The following is a 23,025-nucleotide window of genomic DNA, read 5'->3' on the forward strand; positions in this document are numbered from 1 at the left end:
GGTACACTACAGTGTAGTGGGAGGGTATCACAGCTCACACATAGGTACACTACAGTGTAGAGGGAGGGTATCACAGCTCACACATAGGTACACTATAGTGTAGTGGGAGGGTATTACAGCTCTCACATGGGTACACTACAGTGTACGAGAGGGTATCACTATCACAGCTCTCACATAGGTACACTACAGTGTAGTGGGAGGGTATCACAGCTCTCATGTAGGTACACTACAGTGTAGTGGGAGGGTATCACAGCTCTCACATAAGTACACTACAGTGTAGTGGGAGAGTATCACAGCTTTCACACATAGGTACACTACAGTGTAGTGGGAGGGTATCACAGCTCTCACATAGGTACACTACAGTGTAGTGGGAGGGTATCACAGCTCTCACATAAGTACACTACAGTGTAGTGGGAGAGTATCACAGCTTTCACACATAGGTACGAACTACAGTGTAGTGGGAGGGTATCACAGCTCACACATAGGTACACTACAGTGTAGTGGGAGGGTATCACAGCTCACACATAGGTACACTACAGTGTAGTGGGAGGGTATCACAGCTCTCACATAAGTACACTACAGTGTAGTGGGAGAGTATCACAGCTCACACATAGGTACACTACAGTGTAGTGGGAGGGTATCACAGCTCTCACATAGGTACACTACAGTGTAGTGGGAGGGTATCACAGCTCACACATAGGTACACTATTAGACTTGCAACCAAAAGCTGGATTTTCACATTAACCACTTTGCCACCTGTTTAATTCAATCACCTGTATTTTCTGATTGCAATTTACAATTTGGCCGATAGAAGCAATATGAGATTATACAGTCTGTACATAATATTAACTATATCCTATATACTGAGGTGACTTATCATGGGAAATAGCTAAAACCGGGTATCAAGTTTGGCAGGCTTGACATATACCTGATAAGTACATGTTTTGACTGTTGGCAATATGTATACTATCTGTAGACACAGTATAGATTGAGTGTTTCTCCTAACTACTTTCTATAAAACGTCTCGGTACATACCTATATAAACAATTGACAATATTACATAACATGCAAATTTGCACAGGTAAGAACCTTAAGTAGAAGTGCAAAGAAGCAAATAAATCTATCGGATCTTTTTATTAAAACTATGACAGACGAAAAAAAAAACATGAGTATGGGTAACATTCTTTAGTCTGCATGTGCTATGAATCTCGATCAGCTTTATAGTACACAGACCCATACATTACTAAACGTACCCCTAAAAACAAGCAGCGTATAGAAATATTTCTATCTAATGAATATTAATATTAATGATATTCAGGTATAGCTATAAACAGTCTGTAGGATACTGCTGAAGCATGTAGATCAATTTACAGCACAAATGGCTTTAAATAGGACTCAGATAAATGCACCAAGGTTTGCATATGATTTTCATACCACGGTCTATCAATGTCCATGATCATCCCCTTAGACTAGTATATCCACATTTTCTACAATTAATACATCACATTTGCTGCTCATTTTCTTATTACACAAAGAAAAGCATCAAACTGCAAATTAAATGGATATTGTTACAGCAAAATTTCTATTAAAAGGTCAAGAAGAAGAGTAAGGCCTTAAATAAAGATCAATGTAGACAACAAAGCTTCTAAGTAAAGGTCAAGGTGAACAGCAAAGCTTCCAAATAAAGGTCAAGGTGAACAGCAAAGCTTCTAACCAAAGGTCAAGGTGAACAGCCAAGATGAACAGCAATGGTTTCAAATAAAGGTCAAGGTGAACAGCACAGCTTTTAAGTAAAAGTGAACAGTAAAGCTTCCAAATAAAGGTCAAGGTGAACAGCAATGGTTTCAAATAAAGGTCAAGGTGAACAGCAATGGTTTCAAATAAAGGTCAAGGTGAACAGCAATGGTTTCAAATAAAGGTCAAGGTGAACAGCAATGGTTTCAAATAAAGGTCAATGTGAACAGCAATGGTTTCAAATAAAGGTCAATGTGAACAGCAATGGTTTCAAATAAAGGTCAAGGTGAACAGCAATGGTTTCAAATAAAGGTCAAGGTGAACAGCAATGGTTTCAAATAAAGGTCAAGGTGAACAGCAATGGTTTCAAATAAAGGTCAAGGTGAACAGCAATGGTTTCAAATAAAGGTCAAGGTAAACAGCAATGGTTTCAAATAAAGGTCAAGGTGAACAGCAATGGTTTCAAACAAAGGTCAAGGTGAACAGCAATGGTTTCAAATAAAGGTCAAGGTGAACAGCAATGGTTTCAAATAAAGGTCAATGTGAACAGCAATGGTTTCAAATAAAGGTCAAGGTGAACAGCAATGGTTTCAAATAAAGGTCAAGGTGAACAGCAATGGTTTAAAATAAAGGTCAATGTGAAACTGCAATGGTTTCAAATAAAGGTCAATGTGAACAGCAATGGTTTCAAATAAAGGTCAATGTGAACAGCAATGGTTTCAAATAAAGGTCAAGGTAAACAGCAATGGTTTCAAATAAAGGTCAAGGTGAACAGCAATGGTTCAAATAAAGGTCAAGGTGAACAGCAATGGTTTCAAATAAAGGTCAAGGTGAACAGCAATGGTTTCAAATAAAGGTCAATGTGAACAGCAATGGTTTCAAATAAAGGTCAAGGTGAACAGCAATGGTTTCAAATAAAGGTCAAGGTGAACAGCAATGGTTTCAAATAAAGGTCAAGGTGAACAGCAATGGTTTCAAATAAAGGTCAATGTGAACAGCAATGGTTTCAAATAAAGGTCAATGTGAACAACATAGCTTTCAAATAAAGGTCAAGGTGGACAACATAGCTTTCAAATAAAGGTCAAGGTGGACAACATAGCTTTCAAATAAAGGTCAAGGTGGACAACATAGCTTTCAAATAAAGGTTAAGGTGGACAACACAGCTTCCACTTAGAGGTTAAGGTGGACAGCAAAACCTTTAAGTAAAGGTCAAGGTGGATAACAAAGCATCTAAATAGAGGTCAAAATGGAAAGCAGTTAAAATGCATTATTAAAGTGTACAGAAGTGATCCTACTATATGGTATAGGCAATAATGCTTCTGGGTAAAAGTCCAGTTGATATTAACATAAATCAATGAGCATCCTTCATGGACTTCCCTGACCAAAGCAAATAGGCAATAATGAAGCTAACAATTTTTTTCCCCTTTAAATAGACCAGTTGAAAGTTGATATCAAAATATTTTACTTCATAGAAAACTTGTTTAACAAGAGTCTATAATGAGGAGATGTTTTTTTGAGAAAAAGTCCAAAAGCACTTAACTATAGTCTAAAAAGAAATGCTCAATGACAGTGGATAGATTTCCTGTGAAAAACAATTCAGAGCAGATACTATAAAAGAAAAACCAGACTATCCTTTTAAAGTAAATATAACAGGCTTGTTTGCACATTTCAAATGTTCATGGATATATAGCGGCCTCTCCTTGATTTTAACACATTTGTAAGTCAAGGAGAGCTTTAGAAATCTTGTTTATCATCCTAACTCTGACATGCACATGTAAGTATGTCCTTATACCTTCTGTAAGATTGTATTAATTCCATGTGCTGTATTTTGATCCATTTGTCTGTCATTACTTTGAAACCTGTTTGAGTTGTTCTCAATAACAGGTAGGGGTAAACTGTTTTGAAGTTTTTATACGAAGGAGTCTGGCTTTCTTCTTGTTTCATCTAAAATGATCAAATTCTGATAATGATTTTGTATGTAAACAACTATGATTTATAAAAAGTTTTATTGAATTTTTCTAACAATAGCAATACATGTTTATAACAGCACCTTAACCAATTCACCCCTGAAATTCTAATTGAACTGTTCCAGTCTTAGATCTGGAAGATTCTAAATGTGTTTTAGGGGTGAATAAACAATACTATCAGCTATAACAGAAATTTTGATTAATTATGAACAATGGTACAAGCAAGAAAATATTTCTTTTAAAGGAAGAAAATATTTCTTTTAAAGGAGATAAATTCTTTCTCTTCTCAAAGCAAATATGATTTGGTCTTTATATTCAATTCAATTCAAAATATTTTTATTGAGATACAAAAGGATTGGATACCAGACAGTACCTATATTGATCCTTTCCTGTTTGGTCTTTATATGTAGGAGATATTAGCTAGAAGGATTATACAGTTTAGTATTTTTACATTTTGGTCTTAAATTTTGCTATTTACTGTTTGGAATTAATTCATGAGAGTTGATTTTTGTGTATCATCTTTGTGGTCTTTCGGCATGTCAATCACATAAAAAAGCGCGATATGTACAAGTATGTTTTTTAAAATATTTTACAATATATTAAATTTTCAATTTGAGGCAACCCACTTTATCGAAATTAAAACTCGGCAAATATTAACAGCAATGATGTACAGAAGGAGATATGATCATCTGAAGTTGAAGTGTATGGTAATGTTGATATCTATATGCATAGATAATATGTATATGGTTGAACCATGAAATGATAAGATGAGGGAAAATGATATAACTACGCATTCTTAATGTCTTATTGCATAATTCTTAATCACTGAAATTCTAATTTTCTTGACTTATGCATAAAGTGTAAAAATTGACCCATAAAAGCATGCTATTCCGAATTTGCATATTAGAGTTATCTGCACTTGAGGGTAGGTATTGATTGTGACGTCATGTGTTTGTGAGCATAACGTCATAGTATAAGTTTCGGAGAAAAGGACGTGAATTGCGCTCACAAGATAATGACGTAACAATCGATACCTACCCACAAGGGAGCTAACTCTGTAATATGCAAAGACAGAATAAGGCAATATATTTACATGTATTTAATGTACAATATATCAAAAAACCACTTTCTTGCCTGCAAGTTAAAGATATAACCATACAATTATAATAAACTGTTTTTTGTTTTCTTTCAGATGTTCTGATCCCTAACATATTAAAGATGACCCCTGTTGACTCACAGATCAGAGTTAACCTTGACTTACCCTTACATTAAAAGGCTCAGTCGAAGACCACAGGAGAGGAAGATGTTGGGGTCATCCTGATTTGACCTTTGTGGGAGGAACAAAGGACTAGATGTTGGCTAGTGTGCGATGCACTTTTACCATAAGACAATGACCTAGTGTGATCTGGGACATCCTTATATAGCCGAGATACAAAACAAATAACCTCACATTAACTAACATGCCTTAACACACGTCGCTGCCCTTGCTTGACCTCTAAAACACATTCATGTCATTTATATGAATGCATGAAACACTGACTGGATTATACTCTCGTGACCTCAGATGACCTTGAGAATCTTCTTAATAAAAGGTGTCTGTGGAACAAGAGCTCACAGTCTTTTATGTACATGTGTTTGTACACTGTCGGCATCTGAACTATGACACCAACTCACCCCTGATAAGGTTTACGATGTGAGACTTTAACCTGCCGTACACTTTTATGTACAAGCCTATCACAGCTTCCTAGAGGTAGAACAACATCAGTAGGATGTTTTCGTCACCATGGTAACATTATCAGTTTTTATGCTAGTATTAATGACGTTATTGTGTTTTTTAGGTTCTCATTACAAAACTTTACAGTAACATTAAGTATGAAATTGGTAACAAATGTCTACTCATATTCCGTACCCCGTCTGTACACCGCTGCCACTTAATAGATATGACTGTCAAAATCTCTTAATCACTATAAAACAATGTGTTTTTATAGCTTATCGTAATAACATAATTCCATTACTTATCTATTTCATCAGCTACATCAAAGGTGGATCAGACCTATATCATTAACCTGGAAACTATTATTGCTTTATTTAGATAATTCTATATTGAATCTACGATGATCTAATTTCAGTGAGGGTAATTCAGGTAAATTCACTCATTTTCATAAGGAGTTAGACTTTGTTATTGTAGTTTGAGTGGAAAATACATGGTCAAACCAGGTCCAATTTTCATGAACATTCCTTAAATTTAAGGAATCCCTTAACTTAAAATTCTCCAAAGCAAAGCATTTCAGATTTTAAGGAAGGCTCTTTAACTTAAGATTTTTTCCTTAACTTTTGTAATGTGTTTTTATGGGAAAATCTAAGTTAAGGAATTCCTTTAAGTTAATGAATTTTCATGAAATTTTGCCCTGAGCTTGAACCCTAAACTTTCCAAACACTAGATAGATGGATTCACGACCAATTGAGCCACCTGGTCGCTGGCGATTGACCCAATTCATAACTAATACATTTTCTCCTCCCTATTTTGGCCTTTGACCCTAAAACTCATCACAAAACGTAACCTATATTTTAACCCACAAAATTATTTTGAAAGTTTCAAGCCACAAAGGAGAGTTACTACAAGTATTATATGTTTTACAGTACCACATGTACTCATAACCACATGTTCTGACCTGGCCACAGCCAATAGGATGTACAGTCGACAGAATGTACCTCTGATTCCCTGAGGATCAGATAGCTGACACGATGTACCTCTGATTCCCTTAGGATCAGATAGCCGACAGGATGTACCTCTGATTCCCTGAGGATCAGATAGCTGACAGGATGTACCTCTGATTCCCTGAGGATCATATAGCCGACAGGATGTACCTCTGATTCCCTGTGGATCAGATAGCCGACAGGATGTACCTCTGATTCCCTGAAGATCAGATAGCCGACAGGATGTACCTCTGATTCCCTGAGGATAAGATAGCTGACAGGATGTACCTCTGATTCCCTTAGGATCAGATAGCTGACAGGATGTACCTCTGATTCCCTGAGGATAATATAGTCGACAGGATGTACCTCTGATTCCCTGAGGATCAGATAGCTGACAGGATGTACCTCTGATTCCCTGAGGATCAGATAGCTGACAGGATGTACCTCTGATTCCCTGAGGATCAGATAGCCAACAGGATGTACCTCTGATTCCCTGAGGACAAGATAGTCCAAGGAGGATGTACCTCTGATTCCCTCAGTACACACTGATAGGATGTACCTCTGATTCCTATAGCACAGGATGTACCTCTGATTCCCTGAGGATCAGATAGCCGACAGGATGTACCTCTGATTCCCTGAGGATCAGATAGCCAACAGGATGTACCTCTGATTCCCTGAGAGATCAGATAGTCAATAGGATGTGGTACCTCTGATTCCCTGTGGTACCTAGCCGACAGGATGTACCTCTGATTCCCTGAGGATCAGATAGCTGACAGGATGTACCTCTGATTCCCTTAGGATCAGATAGCCGACAGGATGTACCTCTGATTCCCTGAGGATCAGATAGCTGACAGATTGTACCTCTGATTCCCTGAGGATCAGATAGCCGACAGGATGTACCTCTGATTCCCTGATTCCACAGGATGTACCTCTGATTCCCTGAGGATCAGATAGCCGACAGGATGTACCTCTGATTCCCTGAGGATCAGATAGCCGACAGGATGTACCTCTGATTCCCTGAGGATCAGATAGCCGACAGGATGTACCTCTGATTCCCTGAGGATCAGATAGCTGACAGGATGTACCTCTGATTCCCTGAGGATCAGATAGCCGACAGGATGTACCTCTGATTCCCTGAGGATAATATAGTCGACAGGATGTACCTCTGATTCCCTGAGGATCAGATAGCCGACAGGATGTACCTCTGATTCCCTGAGGATCAGATAGCCGACAGGATGTACCTCTGATTCCCTGAGGGTCAGATAGCCGACAGGATGTACCTCTGATTCCCTGAGGATCAGATAGCCGACAGGATGTACCTCTGATTCACCTGAGGATCAGATAGCCAACAGGATGTACCTCTGATTCCCTGAGGATCAGATAGCCGACAGGATGTACCTCTGATTCCCTGAGGATCTGATGAGATCAATAGACAGGATGTACCTCTGATTCCCTGAGGATAATATAGTCGACAGGATGTACCTCTGATTCCCTGAGGATCAGATAGCCGACAGGGTGTACCTCTGATTCCCTGAGGATCAGATAGCCGACAGGATGTACCTCTGATTCCCTGAGGATCAAAATAGTCGACAGATGTACCTCTGATTCCCTGAGGATCAATAGCCGACAGATAGCTGATTCCCTGATAGCTGACAGCATGTACCTCTGATTCCCTGAGGATCAGATAGCCAACAGGATGTAGCCGTACCTCTGATTCCCTGAAGATCAGATAGCTGACAGAATGTACCTCTGATTCCCTTAGGATCAGATAGCTGACAGGATGTACCTCTGATTCCCTGAGGATCAGATAGCCAACAGAATGTACCTCTGATTCCCTGTGGATCAGATAGCTGACAGATTGTACCTCTGATTCCCTGAGGATCAGATAGCCGACAGGATGTACCTCTGATTCCCTGAGAATCAAATAGCTGACAGAATGTACCTCTGATTCCCTGAGGATCAGATAGCCGACAGGATGTACCTCTGATTCCCTGAGGATCAGATAGCCGACAGGATGTACCTCTGATTCCCTGAGGATCAGATAGCCGACAGGATGTACCTCTGATTCCCTGAGGACCTCATGGTGCTATACAGAACATGCAGAGTGATAGACAGACACAGCTTTTATGAGTCTACACTGCAACATTCCTTAAAGTTCCCCGAGACCTAGAAAATGTCCGAGGTCCAGAAAATGTCTGACTCTTATGAGACAATTTGTACACAGTAACAGTTCTCAGCCTTGTTAAGAGAGATTGGATTTATCCTATTCCAATCAGACTTACATCTCTTCAATGTAAATTCAATTTTCTCCGGCCAGTATTACATGTATACCAGCTGTAGTTGTGTGGTCAATCTTAATCCTGTTGATCGCTGATGGACAACCAAGTCCTGTTTTTTTATCTAATTAAATACATACGATGCCAAAACAACATTAACAGCGACAAATTTTATCAGACGTTAGTGGACCTTGTTTGTGTATTTATTGCTTCCTATTAACAGCCAGGATCATTTAAGGACGTGCAAGTTGTAGGAGGTAATGGGAAACCAGAGTACTCAGAAAACAACCACTGACCTGCAGTCAAAAATTTGTATTTACCCCATGTGGGATTCATTTAAACTTTAAACCCGGAGACGAAGGGCTAGTCGTAGTAAGATGGAGGACCTCAACCATTCGGTCACTGAACGCCCAAGCGCCTTGGTGGGCGGACTGCAGATTCCTTCGATAGAATGAATTCCTACAGTAACACGATTACATAATGTTTACTTTTATATCAGACAATATATTCACATACAGTTTCAAGTTGTTTTTTTTGAAGATTCAGCTTTAAAATTGGTCAGACCAGCTGAATACTTTAAATGAACAGCATTCTGATGCTGATTGTGTTGATTAGAGACAATTCAACCGCTCACTAGATTTATTGTTCTTGAGGAATTTCTTGTATCAAAACCCGATGAAACAAACATTTAATGAGATATCAAATTATCAGACAGGAAGTATTTATTTCCTTGCAATTTTATGCATACAGACACGGTTGTAGAATTTATTGAGAAAAACTTCAAAATATTTCTTGTAGAGGCACAATAAAACATTCACTGACTATAATCAGTATGTCTATATTGGAATACACCCTGTAGATTTGAGAGAAAACATACAATTACATGAATCTATGTTACACTATAAAGGATATAGAGAGAAACCTGCTTTAGCTAAGCTAACCCTCTGTATAATGACCACCTGCTTATCAAGACCATTCAATTTCAACAGACATGTAATTTGACCTGTATAAAAAGGCCACTCTGTTGAAGGACCATATTTCCTTGTCCACTGAATGGTCTTTATTCACAGGTTTGACTGAACATAATATACAGATTTGTTTGACCCACCCGCCAAAAGGCAGCAGGACATGATTCATATTTACAGCTAACACTAGTCATTTTAATTGTGGCAACTTTTATGATTCATTTCTCCTCAAGGATGACTCAACAGAGACTGTCAAGGAGGAGGATTATGGGATTCCTAATGGGAATCGGGCGAAAAAAAACCAGGAACTTGAGAAGACTAAGACAGCCTATGCCATATACATGTATCTAATCCTTTTGAAACACAATATCTTTTGTCAATAAAATATCTGGAAATTGTCCAAATTGAACTCAGATGATGGAGGTCAAACAATCGGGACCGGTATAGGTTCTTCGGAAATACGACGGGGAGGTTTTTCAACACAGAAAGAAAAAACGCATAGCCAACAAGACTTTGGCGACGCGATCAATGACACCTGTAAAGACGCCAAGTTGTATATAAACTGCCGGGAGGAAACACAAAACCACTCTGTTGACCCTAAGCCAGGGGGGAAAAGGAGGCCCATACTCTTCTTTCCTGTGCACAGCACACTCAGGAGACGGGTCGGACCGGGACCCTGGACGAGGAGGAAAGTTGGACACAGAATGATTAGTGAGCTGCGCAATCACTTAGGCTGTTCACAGGAATAGGTTCAAGACCGTCCCCCAAACAGACTGAAATGCCGGAGCCTCTGAACATCAGAATAAAGCATGGAATTAGATTTGAATTTTTTCATTGAGGTCGCAAGATTCGCCTTGGTGTAATGCCGGCCCTGGCAAAGAGCCTCTCCAAACTGGACTAAGTTCTCAAGGAGAGGGACTTGACAATAGGGGCAATAATGTGGGTACCGTTTATAGATTCATGAGCAGAGAACGCTGAAGACATTAAGTAAACACGCCTATGCACACGCTATAACAGTGTTGTGACAACAAATCTAATAACAACGGCTTTTGAAACGGAGGGGAAAACCCCCCTTTTTAAAAAATTTATCATTGTATAAAGCAACATTTATTTACAATAATAAAATAAATTTTACAGAGGTTTCATTATCTTTCAGGAGAGGCGGTACAATTGCAATTTCAGGGGTTACTTTTCTATACCATCTGTATGCTATCAAATGTAATTTAGCCTAAATCACGCGGTACCACAGCCAGGTTCAACCGGTAAAAAGTACCGGGTACCGCCTGTTATTGAACCCCTGTACATATACCTACAGAGAGGATATTGTTAAAAAAGTAGTCTGAAAGTATTTAAGACAATCACTAAGGATAATCCTGAGTTGACATGGTAACTGCCAGGTAATGATGTAGGTTGGTGATTTTTCTATGGTTACTCTGGCTTTCTGGCCATCCCTTAAAATAACCAGGCTGTAGATATTAAGTTAAACAAAAACTAACACACAAGGACAGACATTAAAACACTGGTATAGCAAACCGCTATGAGCTTGTACGTTTGTACTTTTATGATTTCATGTGAACAACATGGCTAAGCCTACAGCACAGTGAAAATTCAGGCAACATTCACCTGATCAAAAATAACTGAAGTTCCATGCTAAAAACAGGTCCATAAATACCTAGAGGAAGGCAGCTTTTATACCTAACATGTAATCACGAACACAATGACCTTGGGAACATACATTTGTCTTCCTTTATAAATCTATTCACTGCTAATACTCGGTTTAATTCGGTCACGATAAAGACCCGTTCCCACTACATCATCATTTGGCCCATTATGATTATCGATCCTCCACACAAACCCTACAGTCTATCAATCAACATTCTATTTGCCCTGCTTCATAATTTGATTGCAGGGATATAATAACAAACACTGCGCCGAGCTCAGGGTGCCTAAATCTCAGGGTTACATTAACTATTCTGACATCAGGGTCTAATGGGCCCTAAATTGTTTACCTGCTGCTGCGTAGCCCTAGTAGTGTAAGCTACAGTTAGAACATGTCATACTCCTAGCTTATTTTTTAAGTCATTAAGTTTAGGTTTTTAAACCAATTAGTCATACTTGACCTCTGTGACTTTAAATGAAAGTCAAGCAGTCTTTCATCCCAACCTTTTACTAAGATAAAATGTCAAGTGTCTAAGTACCATAGTTATTGAGAAGAAGTTGTTGAAATATCTTGACATTGAAGGCCCAGTACTGTTTCTATAGCAAAATTTAAAGGTTTCGTAAAAATATTAATGAAATAAGAAGGTAACATCACCAAACATATGCATATTCCTTCGTAATATATGGTAACTGTGGAGGTTCATTTTGATGTTTTGTCATCTAGCGCAGTGATGGTTAACTGCTGGAGGGTATTTAGGACAACGGCGGGAATCATAAGACGATCCATGTTATGAAAATTAACATCTTATTTATTTTAATAAATTTTTCAGAAGACGACGATAAGTGTAGTATTAACGATAAGTTAATAATTTTGCAACTCTACAAAATTATCGATCCCGTTCTGTTACATTCCCATTTTAAAAGCTGTTTCAGAAAGGTAGTTGGCCTTTAATGACCTTAAATACCAGTAAAAGCCAAGGACATTTATTTAAACAAATATAATAACACATCATTCTAGGCATTGCAATACTGTCACCTGTTATTGTTGAGAACTTTTTCAGTGTTTTAGCCAATTGGAGCCCTATAATCTTAACAAAGGTTTGATATCATTTTATTGGAAGCCTATTCAAAATTCAAACAAGCTAAAAACCCAATATAAGATCCAGGGACTATTCGTTTTTTAAATTTAAGCTGTGATGCCTGAGTGAACCCAGGTCAAGGTCATTTGAATTGTCTTATCACTTATCAAACATGCTACAGGCCAAATAGTTCTTATTTTTTTTAAAAAGTCTTTGAAAGGTATTAGCTTTTTTGACCCCTAAGGCCTGAGTGAAGGTCAAGATGAATATAACCAGATAATTCCTTTGTTTTATCAATGCTAAAGGCTCCATAGATGTTCATTGGATATCCTGGGTTTTGAGTGGAAAAAGTTGAAGGTGGAAGAACTGGATGAACTCGCAATAGGGACAGCACCACAGCATAGTTGTCTATAGGGTTACAATAGGGACAGCACCACAGCATAGTTGTCTATAGGGTTGGTGAGCTAAAATTCAAAATTCATTTAAAAAGTAAAGAAGGTTAAGTAAAAAGGTAACTTGACCGTTAATTCTATAACATTTTACATTATTTTAAAAACCTCAAGAGACTGGGGGTATAGTCTAACTCATGACACCACCTCAGTCAGTGGTAGAGAATTAGAAAATCATTTGTATTCTAGATTGTCACTCTGTCATGCATGTGATCTGTCGGAGCGAGAAAACCTATCTATCTGTAATATTCCCCTTCATACCCTACAGCAGACATCACAGTAATTTATCGGTCAGTGTCTCAGGCGATGTATTGATTGAGTTTTCATATTACTATAGATTTGTCAGAAAATGCAGCATCATCAAAATATTGAATTCGCTTGACTTCTGACTTTGCTTGAGTTCTGAATTTGTGTGTAGGTTTTGTTTGATGAACCATTAACATTAAGAGTTATTAAAGGACAATGCCAGGTACAGAGAGGAACAGAAAAGCCGGAGTACCAGAAAACAAGAGGCCCATGGGCCATAATGGTCACCTGAGTTCAGATACAGAATGAAACAAAGACATACAAACACTATATATTGGCCCATCAGGCACTTGAAGTCAGTCAGTGATTTTATAAATTTGACTTTTTAATCTATGAAGAGTATTTGGTTCCATCAAATCTGTGAATTCAGAAGAAAATTTTTTGAAATGTTATCCATTTTGATCCATTTTTGTTCCGCCCCTATGGCACTTTGGGCTCGGCCAGGACAAATATGGATATGACATTAAAATGCTATATTAAAATGCTATCTTAGGCTAATGATTCTAACCCAGATTGACTAATTTCCTATGAAAACTAAGCAAATAATGTTCATAAATGTGTTTTTCCTATATAAAATATAGTAAATTTGACCCCCTCCCCAGGGGGAACTCTGTGATCCCAGGGTCATGAAATTCACGATTTTTGTAAATGGCCTTAAGACCTTCCAATATATAAATATCTGGTTCCATCAAATCTGTGAATTGAATTCAAAGAAGATTTTTGAAATTTTAACCATTTTGACATCTTTTTGCCCCGCCCTCTGGCGCCTGGGGGTCAACCAGGACCAATATAGATTTGGTGTTAAAATGCTATTTCAGGCTAATAATTCTAACCAAGTTTGACTAATTTCCTATGAAAAATAAGCAAATAATGTTCATAAATGTGTTTTTCCTATATAAACTTATAATAGTAAACTTGACCCCCTCCCTAGGAGGAAACACGAGATCCCAGGGTCATATAATTCACAACTTTTGTAATGGACCTTAAGACCTTTCCATCTATGAAGAATATTTTATTCTACCAGTTCCAGACTTTCAGAAGAAGATTTTTGAAGTTTTAGCCTATTTGACCCATTTTGGCCCCGCCCCTAAGGCCCCTGTGGGTCATTCATGGAAAATTTGTTAATAGGATTCAATGGCCATGGGATATTTCTGACAACATTTGACTAATTTCCTTTCATAAATGACCAAATAATGCTCACAAAAATGTGACTTCCCTAAATAAACTATAGTAAACTTAACCCCCTCCCAAGGGGGAAACCTGAGACCCCAGGGTCATATAATTCATAAAGTTTGTAAAGGACCTTCATACCTTTCTATCTATGAAGAGTATTTGATTCTACCACATCTGTGAGTGGAGAAGAAGATTTTTGAAATTTTAGCCAATTTTACCCCTTTTGGCCCCTCCCACAGCTGCCTGGGGGGTGGGGGTCACATAATTCACAATTTTGATTGGCCTTATGAATTAGAAGGTTTATGCAAAATTTCATTGAAATCGCTTCAGCGGTTTTGGAGAAGAAGTCGAAAATGTAAATTGCTTATGGACACACGACGCACGACAGACGACGCACAACACACGGCCGATGTCGCACGACGACAGACAAAAAGCAATTAGATTAGGTCACTTGAGACTTCGTCTCAGGTGACCTTAAAATCACCAACCAATGGTCAGCACCTGGCACCTGCCCAATGTGGATTTTGAACATGCTACCCAGAGGTGGAGGACTTTACTGATAATGTTGGAACACTTTAACCACATTACCATGGAAGGCCTCTGTTTGGCTGTCTTGATGCTTCCTATTGAATTGTAAACCTAATATCCAATTCTGTATACAATTAATCAGCTACATATTGAATTTACCTCAGCTAGTTTTACAGATACATAGAAAATATTGTAAAGATTAAAACTGATCATTAGACTTATACATATTTACATTTAGGTTTCTTAAATATTCTATATGAACATGAATGCAAAAATTTTGAATTTGCTAGCTCACTAAGCAACATAGAAATCTGCCATAGGATAAATGCACATGTCTTGATTAATTTCAAGTCCTGATTTTTTATTTGGAATTTACATAACAACAATTTGTCAACGAGTCATGTGCATTTTGCAAGATTACTATCTAATATGTCGCATGCATGTATTTTCTGGAATAAAAATTTAACTGAACACGTTATAAATGTTTTAAATCTATAGGGTCCTTCATTTAATGCATGTTTTCCATATACATGTATATCAATCATTTCTAGCCTATAAATATGGTCAAATTATTCAACACAATTAAATCTGTCTATAAAGACCAGCCAAGGGAGAAGGGAAAATGGTCTTATAGCCAATAAAGTGGTCTTAACATCACACTGTGAGGAAATTGACCATTTAGAACTCCCTTAAGTGACCTTGACCTTAAGCAGGTGGTCTTTATACAGAAGGGGTTGCTTTTGCTTTTTCATAACACTGAGAACAAAAATTGTTATTTCAATGCTTATCTTTGAAGAAGAAAAAAAATGCGATCAAAGTCCATTGAGGAAGCTCAGTGGAGTTACTTCCCTTTACTAAAAAGCAAATCCTTTTTAAAAACTTCTGCAATGTTAAATGCTGGGAGTGATCCAATGTCAATGATCCTGTAAAACACACGAATCCTCTTACTGTTTTCTCGGAGATAAAACTATTGTTTTGTTCAGCAGGAATTTCAAAACATGCAGTAAAACTTCAAGATCATTATTTACCATCTAAAGAATTTTGTTTACAACTGAAAAATCACCCCAACCAAGTAGAATTCTTCAACCATCAAAACAATGATACTGTTGTAGTGTTTTGAGAAACAATATACACGACACAAAAAGATGTGAGTATAAATGCTTTTTGTAGCTGGTTATAGATAGCATGTTAAATATTTAAACTCATTCACCCCTGAAAACACATTTGAATTCTTCTTATTCAAAGACTGGAACAGTTCATTATGAATTTTCAGGGGTGAATGAGTTAAACTCAAAAGTTTGTTAACATTTTAAGAGCTACCTTATTGAGATACAAACATGATCCAATTACGCCGTTTATAGTCGTACATAACAGGGAAAGGATCATAAAACAGAAGAACGAATGGAATGGTCAGCCATCATCTGTTTATAAAAAGGACTTGTTAAGATGTTTCCTTCTAAAACTCAAGCATTTTCAAAGTTCTTTTACTTCTTTTTCAATCAGCATTTCCCCCAAAATAAGATTTAGCTATCTATTAAAACTTATATGATTATAAAGATAACATGTACTTTTAATGCGGCATTAATTCAATTTTAAAATTTGTTGTATATGCAAAACAAAAACTCTCTAAAAAATATCTCATTTACTTTTGCAAAAAGACAAAAAAGAATCTGCATTACTCACGTCTGATTAACCTAGTATCTCATTAATTACTACAACCTCAATATCAGATTCTCAAGTTTTCTATGTCAATGCGTAATAGTTCATCAAGCAATTTCTTGTCCACTGCAGTATATGTAACCTTAAACAAAACTTGATGGCACTCCATCCCAGCATGTTACAGTCCAAACATCAGGTCTCTGGGTTTGCTGTTTATTGAGAAGAAGTTGCAATGCATGTACATGGGCATGCCAAAATTTAGTCAACAAAAACAGCTGATAGTTGGAGACAGTGACAGAATGTCGGACATCAAAATAGCATGTACACATCAATTATGATCAAATTATTACCTGAGTAGTTAGACATGTCACCAAGTGGTTTGCTGGGGTTTTGGGTATTTTCCCCAATTCTGTGATTCGGAGGTCCATCAGGATGTGGCTATTTAGTTTGGGGAATTAGCATGGTATCGCATAAGCCACACCCTTCTGAAACCTCCCGTTTGGTCTACGCACTTGGTGAACTGTTCATTTGATTTGTTGATGATTAACAAAACACAGTTGATTTCCTCTTCAGTATTTATTTTCCATTCTTGTCATGCTAATACACATTACATATTGGAATGCTGGCCTGAACTATAAATTTGGTCTTAAATGTCCATTGCATTGGTCCTGTGCACAGGCCAGCACACCACTTGCTCTCGGGTCCACACTCTTTACACTCCATATCATTATCCCCTATGTTACAATTAATTACTAAAGATAGAAAGTTAGACTTTGATTGGCTATACAATTAATTGGTGGGCGGAGTTACCCTAAAAATCTTACATTACAGTGATATTCTAATATGCCCTTACAGTAAATGCCTATGGTCAACATTGTACAATAGAACCCAAATTAAATGGACATGTTTATTTTACTAATTACAATTAGACTGGCTGAGCCAGCTTAGGGGCTGGTCACCTGTCGACTCCCTTAACATGCCAAGACTGGTCACTGGTCAACTCGAACTAATGAACACTATTCAAATCCAATTATCTAGTCTTAGCTCCAAAATCCTTAATACAAACCAACTATAATAATCTCCTATATTTGAAATACAATTTATACTGAAATATCTGAACGAATGTTTGAAATATAAAAATTACTATTTTTGTACCGTGACAGACATAAAGGAAGGACAAACAGACAGACAGATAAATTCTTGGATAAATTTGTGTAACAGGAGGAGAGAAAATGTAGCGGCAAGACCAAGGCTCAAACCCAGAACCTTTGAACACTAGCCAAAGCTAGCTCTACCGATTAAGCTACCTGGTCACTGATGATTCGCCCAGTCCAATCCCAATACAGGTGTATCAATTGTCAACAATAAACAAGGTTATAGTTGTTTAATTAAACTTAAATGTCTATCTGGTAAGATAATTTTGCCAAGGAAAGCAATTGTACCTTAACCATCAATGTTATGTAGCACTCACCTGTCGTAATGGCAGCTTATAATTTAGATTCCGAGTCAGGAAAATAACCATCATCAGCAAATTCCAAACAAAACCTGCAAAGTGAAAGAAGACATTTAAAATGTAAAAAAGGAATGTAAAGAATTCATCCAATTAACAGATTTAACAATTGGAATTCCATTAGTTATATATGGTTGGTGGATTGATGAAAAAAGGCATGTTTGATATAATTTTGTAATAATTATTACATATTACTCATGATGTCTAAAATTTGTTGTTTTCAGGTAAAAAGTTGTTATCTTTATGACAGAGGTATAAACTAGATAGAATTGTATTGGAATTGGACATTTGAGACACATAAGTAAGTAGTTATTAAGCTGGTGATCTTTATATAGAGATGGTCGTTAACTATGTACCGGTAATTAAACTCGTAACATTGTTAAAACTAAACCTTTTAATTGCTGCAAATGAAATTAAACACAATGATACCATTTCATTTGTCTGGTGTTTGAATTCTTGCATTGAAATGCTGTTTTTATTCTTTAATTTGGAACTGAATCTTAGTAAAATAATCAGTAAAATGTTCTAAAATTTGAATTAAGATGTATTTTTCCAATTTGAGTTTGTTTTCATCATATATTCATATTATACAGGGTATTAAATAAGGAAAATCAGACATGAGAGTAGATGAAATATATTTACAAGTACACAAAATTTTTTTTATCAGAAACAAAAATGTGAAGATGCCATCATGCATAGATTGAAAAAGACCCCCTGCAAAAGGGTTGAATTTGAAATGTTGCATAACGCAGTGAAGACAGGACGTTTTGGCAGATATACAGCTAATGAATTCCGTATCACAATTCTCTTTCCACAATAAGATGATACTGCATATTGTTTTTTGTGTTAATCACACACCGAAATAAACAGATGTCAACACATATTTGAAAGCAATAAACAACACTGATGGAAATATCTCTCGATTGTGTACACACAGCTAATGGACAATCTAGCATGAATGTATGTGATGTTAGGCGGGACAGCTGCAGGGATGTTGAGTTTTTGTAGCTGTCTGCCATGGCATACACAGTCGGCAGGATTACACAACAGCCAGTGTATAAAAAGACGATTGAACGACAGAATAATTTTGAATACACCATCATTATGGAAGGAAAACTTATTGAAAACATCAACAAAAATTTCCCTTCCTCTCACTTATAGCAATGGTATCACTTTAAAATAATATTGACAAAAATTAAAGTTTACAAGTAGATAGTGTCAAATACATTGGATTATACATTTTATATACAAATTTAACCCCAAAAAAGAAGAATGTTGACTTTTAGATTCCTTAAGCCTGTTAACATATGATTTGTTATTTCAACCAAGGTTATGTTACTATATATAGACCTCTAATTGTTAATATACCTTTAAAGCAATATCATTATATTGAATCTATGCTGGCACCATCAAATTCTTTACCAGCTAGGCCTGATTAATGATGATGCACAGCTGTGGGGCTCCTTTTTGTCTTTAAAACAAATTCCTGATTTAGAAAAAGTAAACCCTTTCATAAATTCCAATTTCACTTCAGGACCTACTCTTAGTTGAAAATGAACCTTCTTTTCTGAAGAGTTTCATAACAATGATTGACGCTACCAGGTAAGCATTATATTTTTTCTCAAGGGAAGTAACTCTAACAAAAATTACAGTTGCTGTAGTATTAACTACTGGTTCTCATTATAAGCTTCTACAGATTTCAACATTTGGGTAAAATATAATGTTTTTGGAAAAACAAATCAATTTCAGGTTGAATATTATTTTGCCATCAGTGCATGCATGAGCAAAATTTAAGTGTGCTCACAAAATCAAATCTTAACAATGATCAATGAAAATTCATCAAATTCATATAATCTTTTATCAGTTTTGGTAAATACAAAAAAAATATAAATAGGGTTTTTGTCAATTTTGCATGATTTTGTGTCAATGAGTTCAAAGCACTTATGCATTGTATGGAACCAGATTACACATTGATGAAAATTGGATCCCCTAATCAGGCCCATCAGTGTAGGAATCCCACATATGTATATCAGTCTATCCTGGATAATTCTCATTTTTCACTAGAACTAGACTTACAGGCGTTCTACCTATTACACAACAACCAAAAACCTATTTGTTGAACCACAAAATTCCAAAATATTTCATTATCAATAAAACGACACATTCTGTGTGGACAAATGGTATTTAGCAGAAAATCTGGTAATGAAAATAGTCTGAGCAGATCTGGAATCACCATTGAATAGAAATTATTCAAATTGACTGCAAAATGATTTCACTCCAAAAGTACAATCAGTACACACCATACATATAGTGACCTTCTACACTGTCCTTGACCTCCTACATTGTCCTTGACATTTTGACCGTAACTTAATTTTTCTAAGGATCGATTATCTTGTAAATCAAAGTTAAATATTTGTTGATACCTGGTATACATATGCTTGTGTTAGGGGTAGCTAAGTTTGTAGACGACATTTAATCCATATCTTCATTTTTTCAAATGCTTAAATTTCTTGATAAACATTGAAAGTGATATTTAAGAACTTTTAAATACTTTGATGATTTGTTATCATCATCTTAAGATTAGTATTTTGTTCCAATGACACCTTCATAAACATCACATACGAGTTGATTTTTTTTTCATTTCTAGATTTATATATCTTCCTTTCACAAACACTGTGAAAACCACACCTGTTCACAAGTTTTACAAGGGTAGATATTCATAGAATTTCAAGAAAATACAGAATAACATATTGAAATCTCAGCACCTGCAATGTCAAAATGTCAAGCCAATATCATTAAGAATGGCACACTTAAAGTAATTGGAAGTTGAATGAAGGTCAATGAAAGGGCAAGGTCAAAATGTCAAATCTCATAAAGGAAATTATATTAATTGTAGTGGAATTAGCAACCAGAAAGGTAATATCTTAAGAAATTTGTTCATCTGAATTCAGTGAAACCATAAGATTATGACTTATTTTCATTATGGTTAGCAACTGTAAGTTCAGAAATTTAGAGGTCAAATGATAAAGTTTAAACAATAAAGATTGAATATCATATATGAATGATATGTTACATTATATTGAGTTCATGAATTTAGGATAATTAACTATATATATTACTTGGTTTAGATGATTTACTGAAATTGTCAGGTGCTAAAAAAATACAAGTACAGCATATTTGTATATTTTTATGAATGAAATACAACAAATTCCTGCCATGATACATTTCAGTATGAATAGTCAAAAGACATGTGTACTATGTAATGTATATACAGAAGTAGAGGGGGAAAGTCGAAACCAACAGCAGAAATCGTCAGGATCAAGCAGTCTGGACAATATAACGAGTTATATTAGACATCCGTTTGAAAAGCTCCTACAGTTCCCTGTCACTACACCCAGCAGGCATTGTTTTCTGTATTTATGGATTGTTTAACAGAAAAAAAATAGATATAAGAAGTTTATCTTGTCGTTAGACAGACCGAAGGCCGGGAATGCGGTGTTGTATATTTGGTATGATGTTTATATAACATACAAAAACATCGGCATCTGACAATCTAACAGATTCCGCATTTCTATATCCAAACGTTGAAATGTTTGAAATGGAAAACGTCCATAACTTAATCTGCCATTGATTTATCACGTATCTATTTATAGCCTTATCACACCGAAATAACAATGTATAATAGTTTTAATTTGATTTTACGGCCAGAAGCTGTTCAATTCTCTCAGCAACTCCCTCCGACCTTCCGATCATGATGCTGACATTGACGGAGTTTCCGCCCAATGGATGGTATCTGTTACTATCACTACAATTACAGATCTGTGGACATAACTTACTGTAACACAAGTATGTGCTGCGCAGCTGTCGTAATTAGCAGATGCAGTTTGTTAAATATCTGTTGTGTACGGAGCCATTCCCTTTCCACCAGTTGTTAAGGATAATGTATGGCCTCCGTTACCTCTCAGCATTTGTTCCTCTAGTCTTAAACAAATGTTTCTCCTATTGTTGGTAAAGAAAAACAGTTAAGTTAAGTGTTAGGAAAGAAAACATTCAACTTGAATTATTTAATAAACTGTTTTAAATGAATCAGTTCTTGCTGTTTATCAAAATCGACAAATTGATTTTGAATATTCATCAAAAATCTGAAGAATAAATGTAAGTGCAAAGTATGTAAGATAACTCATGTTACACTAAGGGATGGGATGAGGGGGTGGGGACTGCAAATATAAAGTTGGAAGTAAATGGATTTATATATAAGTATTTTTTTAAACAATTACACCCGGTCCACCCCAACTGCGAACGATGCGTGTATATAAACCCCTACCGCTCTACCGCTGACTTGTATCGATGTATTGAATGAGTGTAGTTATTTATAGACTCCAGTACTGTCGCCAAATCCACAGGTAAACTGGTACTGGATGCTACGCTCGGGCCTCTCATCCAGCTTAACGAAACTGAATGGCTAGTTAGCTTAACCGATCTATATATCATCAACAATGCGTCTGTATCTACTTAAAAACAAAACAAATATTCTTCAAATTGCATAAAAATTCACTTGACTAGTATTTCTTTATTTTAGATATTTTAACAAATCTTCATATTTCTAGTAAAACTGCATATGAAACTCCTTATAGATCTAGCTATGCTCATTACGTAGGGAACCGCCATAACATGTCCCGGCTGCAGGCCGTGTGCAAAAAGTCAAAACACACGTGGGATTTATAAGACGAGTCCTAAACTGTCCTATATTTAGGATTTTCAATAAGTGGTTTGTAATATTATTACAGCAAAACTGACAAGCTAGAAGGTTAGTGGCATTTTAACCGTACTGTTATATATAATTAGCCATCAGCTTGGATCTGGTGCCGTACAGATAGTGAGTTCACTCACGATGTGATTATTGCAAGCCAACGTAAATGCTATCGGAATGCTCTTTAAAGTTTGTTAATGATCTCAAACACACTTAAAACTTATTGTGGCAATATTAAAGTAACTAAATTATAATATTTTCAAATAGTTCTGA

The 23,025-nt window shown here is 36.4% G+C and overlaps 1 protein-coding gene across 1 annotated transcript in view; it reads right to left on the reverse strand.

Annotated features, from left to right (window-relative positions):
• Window positions 1-18,029, reverse strand: part of LOC138333638 (thrombospondin type-1 domain-containing protein 4-like) — a 97,631-nt gene extending 79,602 nt beyond the window's left edge. Inside the window, exon 1 of the mRNA XM_069282141.1 lies at window positions 17,964-18,029. Within this exon, the coding sequence (XP_069138242.1) occupies window positions 17,964-18,017 (54 nt within the window). The 5' untranslated portion in view covers window positions 18,018-18,029. The remainder of the gene's footprint in view (window positions 1-17,963) is intronic.
• Window positions 18,030-23,025: the final 4,996 nt, after the last annotated feature.

This window comes from Argopecten irradians, chromosome 10 (genome assembly GCF_041381155.1).
Source record: "Argopecten irradians isolate NY chromosome 10, Ai_NY, whole genome shotgun sequence".
Lineage (NCBI taxonomy): Eukaryota > Metazoa > Mollusca > Bivalvia > Pectinida > Pectinidae > Argopecten > Argopecten irradians.